The sequence below is a fragment of the Bison bison genome, unplaced genomic scaffold, assembly GCF_000754665.1.
Source record: "Bison bison bison isolate TAMUID 2011002044 unplaced genomic scaffold, Bison_UMD1.0 scf7180017864304, whole genome shotgun sequence".
NCBI lineage: Eukaryota > Metazoa > Chordata > Mammalia > Artiodactyla > Bovidae > Bison > Bison bison.
Window position 1 is genome coordinate 15,123,296 of NW_011494876.1, and position 13,043 is coordinate 15,136,338.

The 13,043-nt window shown below is 53.1% G+C and overlaps 1 protein-coding gene across 3 annotated transcripts in view; it reads right to left on the bottom strand.

The window, feature by feature from the left end:
* MAPKAPK3 (mitogen-activated protein kinase-activated protein kinase 3) overlaps positions 1–8,271 on the bottom strand; it is a 28,354-nt gene extending 20,083 nt beyond the window's left edge. For 2 of the 3 annotated variants that reach the window (XM_010851792.1, XM_010851794.1), the window contains exons 1-2: positions 8,085–8,267; positions 7,548–7,823 (exon numbers count right to left, since the gene is read on the bottom strand). In XM_010851792.1, coding sequence (XP_010850094.1) covers positions 7,548–7,772 — 225 coding nt within the window. In that variant the 5' untranslated portion in view covers positions 7,773–7,823; positions 8,085–8,267. Of the gene's footprint in view, positions 1–7,547; positions 7,824–8,084 lie in introns of all 3 variants that reach the window. The other variant, XM_010851793.1, reaches the window with a different exon arrangement.
* Positions 8,272–13,043: the final 4,772 nt, after the last annotated feature.

Sequence of the window (13,043 nt, forward strand, 5' to 3'; positions counted from 1 at the left end):
CATCGAGTCTCGGAGCCCTACTCCAGGCTCCTTCAGCCCCTCTCTCCCCAACTTCAACCCAGGAATCCTGGGGGGTCCCAGTCTTGCACCACTGTCCCAAGCAAGAGGCTCAACCATTGAGCCATAAAAGGAGACCCACCGGCGGAGGCCACAGCCAAGGCTGACTTCCCACACCCCACGGGGACGCCTCAGGTTACAGGTTTGACGCTACTGCTCCAGGAGCACCCGGTCAAGGCCGGAATCAGGAGGAAACACTGAGCAGCAAGGGTGTGGGCGGGGCTCCTCCTTCTTGTCCTACCCTCGTCCGATCCCTGGGGGTGGAGCAGACTTTCAGGGTGACTAGGATGAGTCCTGAGCACCGGACCAGCCCCCGTCTGTCCTCTGCCTGCCCTCAGCCAACACCAAGCCCGAAACCCACAGGACAGAGGGGCAGGGTCTGAGAGGGGAGCAACCAAGTGACAGCAGGAGAAACAGAGCTGGGAAAGAAGAAAGGGGAAGGACAAGGAGGCGGAGAAGACAGAAAGGGAGAGCATCACAAAGGGAAAGCAGCAAGCACAAAGCCACAGTCAAAAGAGAAAAGCGATCCTAATCCCAAACCGGCAAAAAATAAAACCCAAATCAATTTTCTCAGCGTCTCTGACCTGTCCAGTGCTAAAAAGGCCTCCTGAGGTGCCCTGTTCCCCCAAAGAGCCACCTGGTACCCCTGCCCTAAACACACTGCCACAGTTCCCACACAGAAGGATTTTTATCACAATTACACTAGGCCTAATCCAATTAGTTCCCGAAGGGCAGAGGGTGGGGAGGGGATTCTTTCATACCATTCTTTCCAACCCTGGAAGCGGCTGGCTGCCCCAGGTGCAGTGTGAACACAAGGGAGTCCTGACGAAGGCCAAGAATATGCCGCTAAGAAATGCTCCATAAAGAAGGCTGAGCACCAAAGAAACAATGCTTTTGAACAGTGGTGTTGGAGAAGACTTTTGAGAGTCCCTTGGACTGCAAGATCAAAGCAGTTGATCCTAAAGGAAATCAACCTTGAATATTCATTGGAAGGACTGATGCTGAAGCTAAAGCTCCAATACTTTGGCCACCACATGTGAAGAGCCAACCCACTGGAAAAGACTCTGATGCGGAGAAAGATTGTAGGCAGAGGAGAAGGGGATGACAGAGGAGGAGATGGTTGGATGGCATCACCAACTCAGTGAACATCAATCTGAGCAAGCTCCAGGAGATGGTGAGGGACAGGGAAGCCTGGCGTGCTGCAGTCCATGGGGTCACAAAGAGTTGGACACGACTGAGTGACTGAACAACAACAACAAAGAAATGTACTCAGGCCGCCCCAAATGACAGCCCTGAGCCTTACAGGCTCTTGCTGTCTCACGACAGGATCCTGGGGATGTTAGCCACCAAGACCAACTTCTGCTTCCCACCACATATCCAAACCCCTTGCCACAAAGACAACTGTTTTGCAAAAAATTCCCAAACTGCCTTTTTCCAAGGTTACTCGGGGAGAAGGCAGAAGGAAGCCCAGAGTCTGGTCCTCTCTCAAGCCCAGGCAGCCTGTCATGTGGAGCCACACATGGCCCCAAAGAGGCAGGAGGGAGGGCAGCAAAGTTCTCCTCAGAAAAGGTGGGAGCCTGTGGGAGCTGACTGGGACTGTGGTCTCTGTACCCCTAGAGCAGCAGACCCACCCATCCACGTAGCGCCTGGCACCCACTTTTACAGCACAGGTGTGCTGGCAAGGTGCCTCACCTAAGGACAACCGCTGTCCCCAGTCCTTGCTTGGTGGCCATCACCTTTGGACACATGGCAGCCAGTTGCCAGGCTGGGACCAGATGAGGCTGGGGGCCTGCAGAGCCAGACGCTCCACCTGCTGCACCCTCGCAGGGGCCTCCTACGAGGACGTCCCAAGGAGGCCCTGGGAGAGGAAGATGAGGGATCCGAGTAGGAGAGCAACTTCCCCAAGGGCAAACCTGGGGACCAGGCAGACACATAACAGACCTCTGTTGTCAGGGAGACCAGGCTGTGGGCTGAACAATAGCCCAGGTGACCCAGAAGACCCTACAGCATCCCTGGAAATAGCATTTCACAAGGGTCCTGGTGACACTACGAAAGAAAGTTCTGGGAGAAGGAGGGCAGGTTTCTGCCCACCTAGTGAGGGAGGGCACCAAAGACAGACAGACGCCTCAATGCGGGAGACCCGGCTTTGATCCCTGGGTTGAGAAGACCCCTGGAGAAGGAAGTGGCAACATACTCCAGTACTCTTACCTGGGAAATCCCACGGACAGAGGAGCCTGGTGGGCTGCAGTCCATGAGGTCGCAAAGAGTCAGACATGACTGAGCAACTAACACTTTCAATTTCACTTTCTAGTCTAGTGGGATGACGTATGAATCTGAGTTCTGACAAATGGCGAGGGAGAGCCACTGCTGACCTTTCCCCAATCCTTCAAATCCTACCTAACTGCCTCTTCTTCCACAGGGCCCTTTGGTCCCTCCACGGCTCCCCAGAGTTTGTTAGGGCCTGGACACCACTTGCTGAGATGAGGACACAAGACTGGGACTGGGGAAGCAGTACCCCACAGCAAGTGCTGAGTTGTGCAAACCAGGCATGTTGTCACACACACACAGCCCCTGTGCCCTCCTCTGTCATCCACATGCTTCTCAGACCAGAGGCCTGCATGGAAGCTGGCAGTCTCTTCCAGGAAACCTCCCCTGGCTGGCCCAGTCCTGACAGTTTCCTCTCGCCCACTCACCAACCTAACTTCCTGCCTGTGGCACCCTGGACTTTTGCTGGGCTGGGCTTGTCTGAGACTCACAAGGCTTGAGATGAACCATACACCCTTTCTGAGGCATTCCCACAGCTAGCACGGTCCTTGTGTGCTGGCTTTGTGGGGGGGGGGCGGTGGGACCACCACCTGTCTACTCCCAAGCATAGCACCCTGCACAATGAGGAGAGCTAGACAGACGCAGACAAACAGCAGCAGGACCGCCTGGGGCCCAGTGCGGTCATGGAGGACGCTGTTAGCCTTGAGAGCCTCCTACGTCCCCACAGACTTGCATGAGGCATGAGGTGAGTTAGGCACTAAGACTCTGGGATCAAACTGCCTAGACACATGTCCCAGTCCTGCCACACAGCAGCTGGCCATCTTGCGCAAGTGAATCACCTCTCTGAGTATCAGTGTCTTCATCCATAAAATGGGAATGAAAAGAGTTAGGTAAGATAACGTGTACTGTGCACAGGGCCAGGGCCCGGCAGACAGAACACTCCGGAAAACTATCGGCCATTCCTGGGAGTATCAGACCCCACAACACCAAGGCCTGAAGCCTGGAGAGATGGCATCAGTTCCCGGCTGGGGTGGGAAAATGATTCTGAAAGTCCCAGCAGAGGGGATCCTGACAGCAGGCTAGGAACACAGCTGCTGAAGCTGTGAGGGAGGCCAGCTGGGCCGGGCCGGAAACATCTCAAAACAATCCCCTTCTGGGACTTTCCTGGTGGCTGAGTGGAAGAGAATCTGCCTGCCACCAGGGGACGTGGTTTCGACCCCTGATTCGGGAAGATCCCACATGCCACAGGGCAGAGAAGCCTGTGCACCCCAACTATTGAAGCCACAACTACTGAAGCCTGTGAGCCCTAGAGTCCGTGCCCTGCCACAAGAGAAACCACAGTGAGAAGCCTGAGCACCACTAGAGAGTAGCCTCCACCCGTCGCAACTAGAGAAAAAGCTCACGTAGCCATGAAGACCCAGCATAGCGAAAAATAAAGAAATTTTTTTATTAAAAAAAATAAAGAAAAATTAAAAAATTTTCAAACTGTCCCCAAATCCTGCTATTTGCATTTCATAGGGCTTGACACCCTCCCTAAGATCCTCATTTCAAAAAACAAACTGCCCACTTCTGGCAGTTCAGAAGGCTACTTGAGTCTGGTAGTACTGGAGTTACTCAGATTCTTTCCTTTCAGGAGAGGGGCGGCCTGGAGAGATGCAGTAAAACCACTAGGGGGGACTCCATTGTATGAGGCGGCCAGCCCTCCACACGCTTCCTGATGTGTCAACTCAGTAAACGAGGCCCTGCAGAGGGTGATCTGACCGGTCTGGAGGTGGTAGGTGAAGGGGTGGCAGCTGCTAAATGAGAAAGTACCTGGCCTGCCAGGCAGCCCCACCCAGCCTCAAATCCAGCTCCACAGCACCAGCTCCAACAGGCCAGCCCCACCCATGGAGCAACGCAGGGACCTCCTGGCATGTGGATTCAACACCCCAAAACTCCACTCCGACAAAGACAGGACGAGGACGGCACTGGGAGCCCCAGGGGCTCCTAACATTTTTTAGTGGACCCAGAGGCCGGAGAGCAGGACTGGGACAGAAGACTCCCACTGCAGACCCCCTCAAGCTACTCAAGGCTTTGTTTTTTTGTTTTCTATGATTTACTTTTAATTGAAGGATAATTGCTTTACGATATTGTATTGGTTTCTGCCACACATCAGCATGCATCAGCCATAAGTATACATCCGTTCCCTCCTTCTGGAACCTCCCTCCCACAAGCCTTTGTTTCCATTTATCTAACTGTCACTATCATTTCTGCCTGCCAGGCGGCCAGGGATCACACGTGTACTTGGCAGAAAGTCAGGAGGGGAGATGATTCTGGTCTCTGCTATAATTTCCCATCCCAATCAAGTCATGTGGCTTCTGACCACTAACTAACTCCAGGTCCTGACTTTCTTATATGGATAAGGCTTGAGGGACTGGCTCTCCATGTGAAGGGGTGGCTGTGTCCACTTAGCAGTGAAGATATGGGGTGTCAATGAACCAGTTAGCCCTGGAAGGGATTACAAACAAGAGGTCAGTAGGAGGCAGTCCCCTGCCCCAGACACTTGGCAGGCAGACCTCCAGTTCCTGCCAAAGGGACTACAGAGGTGCTAAGGGTGGTGTGGAGACTGGAATGTCGGCACTGCGGGTAGAAGCTTCCTCGGGAGAGAGTCGCTGAGTGTGAGGGAGGCCAAGACGGATCAGGCCAAGTGGTCAGGGGCTCAGGGAAAGGAGAAGAGGCCCAGCTCCCCAGGAAGGAGGAGCCTGCTTCTCTGGGGCCCCCAAAGAACAGCAACAGCTACAGGGACACTGACCACAGCTCTTCCTGTTTTATGAGCGTCTGCTGTGTTCTAGGCTTCATGCCAAGCACTATCTATCACTTTGAGCAACAGGGCCAGGAAGACAGGCACAAAGAGAGGGCAGGACACTAGGCCTGGCCCACAAATGGCAGAGACGGCCTGGACAAAGCCAGATTACAAGCCAAGGAGAGGTCTGCCTGGGAAGGGATGTAGGTCCAGGGAGGCAGAAAGGCCAGAGCCCAGGGCCTCTGCTTAGGCTGACCAGGGGCAATTGGGGAAACAGCTAGGCAGAAGCAGAGAGAGGGCTGAGACCCACTCAGGGACTGACTGAGCTCCCGGGGCCCAAGACAGGCCATGTGCTGAGGTCTCCTGGTCCTGGCCCTCCTGTGCAGGGGCAGAGGCTATAAACAGAAAGGTTTATAGGTTTATAGCCTCACTAGAGCCATCACTCATAATATAGGTATGATGTGCTAGAGGTTGTGGTTGTCCCATCTTGGAAGCAGGAGAGGACCTGCCTAGTTGGGTGGGGATTTGGTCACTGGAGTGGGGTGGGGGGTGGCAAGAACAGGAAGGTGCTGGGGTGGGGGCCTCATGGACTCCATGTCCCCCTTGTGGGCCAACCTAACACCAAATTCTGAAGATCCCAAGCCAACATCTCTAGCCATGCTCACCCAAAAAGCCTAAAGGGGAACAACAGGGGAATCTGTTCTAGATCTGCCCCCTTTCCAGTCCACAACAGGGACCACTATCAAACACAGCACCTGCAGGAAAAGTCTTAGAGCCAGTCCTGCTTAAGCCAGTGCTGCCTGGGCCCATGAACTCCAGCCTCCCACTCCATCCCTGTCTCACTTACAGCCTCTGGAGTACCACACGGGGTGGTCGGAGCTCAGCCCTGGCTCACAGGGCCAAAACCTCAGTATTAAGAAGAGGCTTCAGATGGCCCCTTGCCCACCCAGGCTGCACCCTGACCCAAGCAGGAGTGAAAGGGCCAAGATGGTGCTGAAGGAGAGAATGAAGATTGTCACTGCTCACTTCCTTAGCTCCATCTCCCCTCAGAAGAGCCACCCTTTTCCTGAAGGACTTGGAGAATCCCCTGCCAGGGGCTCCAGAAGGGCTCCCAACCCCACTCCATGGCTGGGTTCGTAAGCAAAGAAGCTGTGCCTGAGACCCAGCCTCACCAGCCCAGCCCTGAGATCTTCCAGACCCATCCTCATGATCCCTTCCAAGACCACCCTGGGGAGATGACCCCCTCTATCACTCCTGGTAAGCTGGGCCCAGGTTCCTGCTCAGATACTTGCAGACTCTGTGCCCTAAGCAAGTCCTGTGGCCTCGCCAGGCCTGTGCCAGGCCACTTTCTCTACATGCATGATTCCATTCCAAGCTCACATTAACTCCGTATCTTAACAACCCTTGAGCAGAGGAACCTGATTTTTGAGAGTCCAAGATCTAGTCCAAGGTCACAAAGCTGGCAAATGCAGGCCAAAGATTAGAGCTACAACTGCAGGACTCTGGGCTCAGGCTCATAATTGCAACACCTGTAAAATGAGAAGATCTTCAGCTGTATTCTAACCTCCAGGAGCCACGCTCCTTGCCATGCTCTACCTATCCACCAAGTCGCTGGCAGAGGCTGCAACTAAGTGAAGTTCCCAGCGAGGACAGAGTCAAGGGATTTGAGGTATGGGGCACAGTCCTGGGCCCAAAACTGTATGACCTAAGCCAGGGCTACGGAGCTCGGTCAGCACCCTCAAGACTCCGGGACTCCAACTATATCAGCGAGGTCTTAACCAGGCCCACAGAGAGTCTATGGTGTGATGTGGCTAGATGGCTGGCCCGCCCTCTGCCCAGGAAACGGGGTGGGTCAGGTCGGAGGAGGGTCTGCCCCTTTCAACCCGGGTCTGGTTGACTCATCTGGAGCCCATGAGTAGCTTCCTGCCCACAGGGGCAGTGGGTGTCAGGCTTGCCTACCAGTCAGCCCTGGGAGACTGTCACCACTCCAGCCTAGGCAGACAGGGGCCTCAGGAGAATTAGCCCCACCCCAAGCTTTTGTGGGGACTCAGGCAGAAAGTAAGTGAAACCCATTCCAGTCAGAAGAGTTTCTCATAGAAGGAGCAGCCAAGCTGAATGCAGGTCCCCCTCAGGCCCAAACTCACAGGCCCAGCCAGAAACCCAGAGTCAGGAATTACTCACTCCTTGCTTCCGGGTACAGCAGGCTCTACCCACAGCTAACTACACCCCCTTGCTCCCTGGGACATTCTGAGCTTAGCTAAGCTAAGCCTCAGTTTCCTCATCTGTGAAGCAGGAGGGACCAGGAGCCCAACCTTACACACGAGTAAGAGGAGAAAACGGTAATGCTTAGCCTAAGAAGCTTAACAGAGGCCCTAGGCATAGCCCGTATCCACAGGGCTCTGCTGTTGGGCCCCCGCCCATGCGGGAGCGCGGGGTCACTGACCTTCAGGGCACACTTCTGCCCAGTGCGCCGGTGGAAGCACTCCAGCACCTTGCCGTTCACACCCAAGCCCAGCACCTGCTTGGACAACTGGTAGTCATCGGTCACTGCGTACTTCTTGGGCTCCCGCCGCCCCCCGAGGGCGGGGGCGCCGGCGGAACAAGGTCCGCAGGGTACACCTGAAGGGGGCGCAGGGCCCCCCTGCTCCTCTGCTGTCTCCACGTCCATAGCCCCGCGGGGTGCTCAGAGGCGGCCCCAGCCTGGCGCGTCCGGAGCCACCTGGGAAAGAGACGAAGAGTGAGTTCCGCTCAGACTCCTTCAATACACTCCAGCCAAGGACGCCCTCAGCCGGACTGGGCTTCGGGCCGGGGACAGGGCTGGGAATGAGGAACGAGTTGCTGGAGAGGACGGATCCGCGGCAGGGGGCGGTGGTCACGCAAGCCGGGCACCAGGCGAGTCCTGCCCCGACCACCAGTCAAGAGGGGAAAGCGCCGGGAGGTCCCGGGGTTAGGAGGTGGAGGGGGCCCTGTGAGGGCGTACCTGACGAGGGCGTACCTGACGGCAGCTCACAGGGCCGTGGTTGCCGGTAAGGGGCAGGGACAGGGGTCGCCAGAGGCCGCGGCCCTGAGCGCCCAGAGCCGAGAGTCGCGCCGCCGCCTGCCCACGTGACCGCTCCCCTCCCCCGCGCGTCCCCGGCTACAAGCCGGGCTGGGTCAGCCTTAAAGGGCCAGGCTGGCCCAGGCAGGACGGGGCGGGGCCGGACCCGCCTAGAGCGGCGGCAGAAATAGGGGGCGTGGCTTCTAGAGGGGGAGGAAGCCTCCTAGGCTCCGCCAGCCGCTGGGGAAACCCAGCGCTAGAGCGGCAGGCTAACGGGTGAGTTGTGCGAGCAGCCAATTGTACAAGCCACCAAGGAAGTGGCAGCACAGAAAATCTTCTCCTGGAGCCCCAGGTAGCCCCTGGAATCGAGTGTTTTCTCTGGAAGCTCCCAAAAGGCCCTCCAGTACAATGTGAAAAGTTTGCAACTTAGTGGTGGCCCACTGCCAGTCTATCTAAAGTCTTAATTTTTGTCAACAGGGAGAATGAAATGGAATTTTGTTGAGATTCGCGTCTCTCTGGTTCCTGGTTGCTCTTGGGATCTTTCTAGCACTGGTATCTCTCCCCTTCTGTGCATCTCTTGTTCATATTCCCTTGGAAAACAGCATCCTAAGACTGCTGCTGCTGCTGTTGAGTCGCTTCAGTCGTGTCCGACTCTCTGCGACCCCATTGACGGCAGCCCACCCAGGCTCCCCCGTCCCTGGGATTCTCCAGGCAAGAACACTGGAGTGGGTTGCCATTTCCTTCTCCAATGCATGAAAGTGAAAAGTGAAAGTGAAGTTGCTCAGTCCTGTCCGACTCCTAGCGACCCCATGGACTGCAGCCCACCAGGCTCCTCCGTCCATGGGATTTTCCAGGCAAGAGCACTAGAGTGGGGTGCCGTTGCCTTCTCCGATCCTAAGACTAGAAATCCTAAATTCCTATTTGGTCATATCGACCAACTTTTCACCTTATGACTTGAACTTTTGGTGTCATGTTTAAGAAGTCTCCTCCTTCCACCCTAGTGCCAGATATTCTTTATTAGCTAAGTGGTCTTCCCTTCCACTCTGAGCCCATCTTAGATTGTGTGCTTAGTCGCTTAATTGTGTCCAACTCTTTGAGACCCCACGGACTGCAGCCTGCCAGGCTCCTCTGTCCATGGGGATTCTCCAGGCAAGAATACTGGAGTGGGTTACCATGCCTGCCTCCAGGGGATCTTCCCAGCCCAGGGATCGAACCCAGGTCTCCTGCAATGCAGATGGATCCTTTACTGTCTGAGCCACCAGGGAAGCCCCCATCTTAGATTATCTTACATATTTTGAACTCATTTTCCCATCACAGACTGTTAACTCTTATTTCACAAATAAGGAAAGTGAGGGCCCGTAAGAGGAAACGACTAGAGCTTCAGGATGTGTGGCTGTCTCCTTGAACAAGCCTGCACTGCTCCTGCCCTTCTCTCTCACCCCACAACCCAGGAGGAGGTGGCTCACTTGGAACAGGGAAGGTTGGGTTGAATTGGGGCAAGATCTCTGTGTGGGCCTCTGCTGCCATCTACAGGCCACTGGCAGGACCTGTCCCACCGTGCCCTCTGTCCCACCGAAAGTTATCTCCTCTGTATACCCAAGTATCCAAAAGTGTCTTCAGGCCTGCATCTTTTAATTTCATGGCTGCAGTCACCATCCGCAGTGATTTTGGAGCCCAAGAAAATAAAATGTGCCACGTTTCTATTTTCCCCCCATCTATTTGTCATGAAGTGATGGGACCAGATGTCATGATCTTAGTTTTTTTAATATTGAGTTTAAAGCCAGCTTTTAATCATTACTACAAACAAGGCTAGTGGAGGTGATGGAATTCCAGTTGAGCTATTTCAAATTCTAAAATATGATGCTGTTTAAAGTGCTGCACTCAATGTGTCAGCAAATTTGGAAAACTCAGCTGTGGCCACGGGACTGAAAAAAGTCAGTTTTCATTCCAATCCCAAAGAAAGGCAATGCCAAAGAATGTTCAAACTACTGGACAATTGCACTCATTTCACATACTAGAAAGGTTATGCTCAAAATCCTTCGAGCTAGGCTTCAGCAGTATGTGAACTGAGAACTTCCAGATGTACAACCTGGGTTTAGAAAAGGCAGAGGAACCAGACATCAAACTGCCAAATTCATCAGATCACAGAGAAAGCAAGGGAATTCCATAAAAACATCTACTTCTGCTTCATTGACTACAAGAAAGCCTTTGACTGTGTGGATCACAACAAACTGTGGAAAAATCGTAAACAGATGGGAATACCAGACCACCTTACCTGTCTCCTGAAAATCCTGTACATGGATCAAGAAGCAACAGTTAAAACCTTACATGGGACAATGGAACAGACTGGTTCAAAACTGAGAAAGGAGTGCAACAAGGCTGTATATTATCACCCTGCATATTTAACTTCTATGTAGAGTACATCATGCGAAATGTCGGGCTGGATGAACCACAAGTTGGAATTAAGACTGCTGAGAGAAATATCAACCACCTCAGATATGCAAATGATTCTACTCTAATGGCAGAAAGTGAAGAGGAACTAAAGAGCCTCTTGATGAAGGTGGAGGAAGAGAGTGAAAAAGCTGACTTAAAACTCAATATTCAAAAAACTAAGATCATGGCATCTGGTCCCATCACTTCATGGCAAATAGATGAGGAGAAAATAGAAAATAGCAGATTTTATTTTCTTGGGTTCCAAAATCACTGTGGATGGGGATAGCAGCCATGAAATTAAAAAATGTTTGCTCCTTGGAAGGAAAGCTATGACAAACCTAGACAGCATATTGAAAAGCAGAGACACCACTTTGCTGACAAAGATCTATACAGTCGGACCTATGTTTTTTCCAGTAGTCATGTATGGATGTGAGAGTTGGACAACAAAGAAGGCTGGGTGCTGAAGAATTGATGTCTTTGAACTGTGGTGCTGGAGAAAACTCTTGAGAGTCCCTTGGACAACAGGGAGATCAAACTAGTCAATCCTAAAGGAAATCAACCCTGGCTGATGCTGAAATTGCAATACTTTGGCCACGTGATGCCAAGAGCCAACTCATTGGGAAAGACCCTGATGCTGGGAAAGATTGAAGACAAAAGGAGAAGAGAGTTGCAGAAGATGAGTTGATTAGATAGTATCACCAACTCAATGGACATGAATCTGAGCAAACTCAGGGAGATAGGAAGGACAGAGAAGCCTTGGGTGCTGCAGTCCATGGGGTCGCAAAGAGATGGATACAATTTAGCGACTGAACAACAACAGAGAGCTGAGGGCAGAGGCTGGCTGCTTGTTGTAGCCAAGGGTATCTCTGCATGCTGTGGTCTCTGGACTCTCTGATTTTCTAAAAACTAGAGTTAGATTACAATTGTTTTAACACTTTTGTATTTTTTAATTAATCTCTATTAAATTTTAATTGCATAAGCAAACTTGCTTGTTACAATAAAATTGAACCATACAGAAATGTAAAAAGTAGGCAATGGCAATGCCTCTCGTTTCACAGTGTCCACGCCAAAGCCAATGGGTACACAGCACACACAGCCTCCACATGGGTTCATCATAGACATGTTTTGCAACTGACTCGGGGAGCCAGGATGCATAGTTTCCCCTCGCTGCTCACATTCCAGCAAGCATCTGCCACCTGCACATTGATGGGAGGATTCAGTATTTGGGACAGCTGGGTCGGGGCAGGTGGGCTGTTGTTTTAGTCGCTAAGTTGTGTCCAACTCTCTGCGACTCCATAGACTGTAACCTGCCAGGCTCCTCTGTCCATGGAATTTCCCAGGCAAGAATACTGGAGTGGGTTGTCATTTCCTTCTCCAGGGGATCTTCCCGACTCAGGAATTGAACCCACATCTCCTGCATTGGCAGGCAGATTTTTTACCTCTAAGCCACCAGGAAAGCCCAGCAGGTGAATACAAGGTAGCAAGCTGTGCCACACAGCCCTCTGTGAAGAATGTATGTCCAAGGGGATGGGGGCCGAGAGGCTTTCGAATAACTCACCATGACCATGGGGCCCAGTGAGTGCCTGCGGGGCGGTTGTGGGGGGGCAGGTGAACCCCCTCTGCCCCAACACACACACACAGCGTGTGGACTGTTCTTTGGGGAGAGGAGAGGCTGCACACAGGAAAGTTTAGAGATCAAACGAGTTCGACTTGAGGAAGGCACTGCTGTGTATTCTCATGACCCACCTTGTGACTGTTCTGGGTGGGGAACGGCAGAGAGATCCTGCAACTAGAATCTCTAGGGTGCAGGGGAGGGTTTTTTCTAGAAGAAAGAATCCATGGAGATGTGGCACGTGAAACTAGGAGAGGCACTGCCACTGGGTGGCAGTGTGGGCCCAGCAGACAGGGCAGGAGGGGTCATAATTAGATGGCCAGAGGGACCCACAACACCAGGGGCAGGCCGATACCTGGGGCAAAACAGAGGCACACCACTCTTCCCAGAAAGCAGGGGAGGTGCACGGTGCTGTCAGAGTCACAAGGGGCAAAAAGTGTGTGTTAGTCACTCCATTGTGTTCGACTCTTTGTGACCCCATGAACTATAGCCTGCCAGGCTCCTCTGTCTATGGAATTCTCTAGGCAAGAATACTGGAGTGGGTGGCCATTCCCTTCTGCAGGGGATCTTCCCGACCCCAGGGATAGAACCCAGGTATCCTGCTTTGCAAGCAGATTCTTTAGCATGTGAGCCACCAGGAAAGACCCCTTCACAAAGTGCAGCTGGAGGGCAAAACCCTTGGAGTTTACACACAGAACTGCACAATCACTGATTTCTGTAGGGGGCGCTTTCAAGGAGACCCTGGGTGCTCTGGTGTTGACTGGCCTGGAGGCAGGGAAGCTTCACTGAGGACCTAAAAGTTGGACCCTGAAGGATGCCTAGGAGTTGGCTTGTCACAAGAGCTAGAGAGGAAGTAT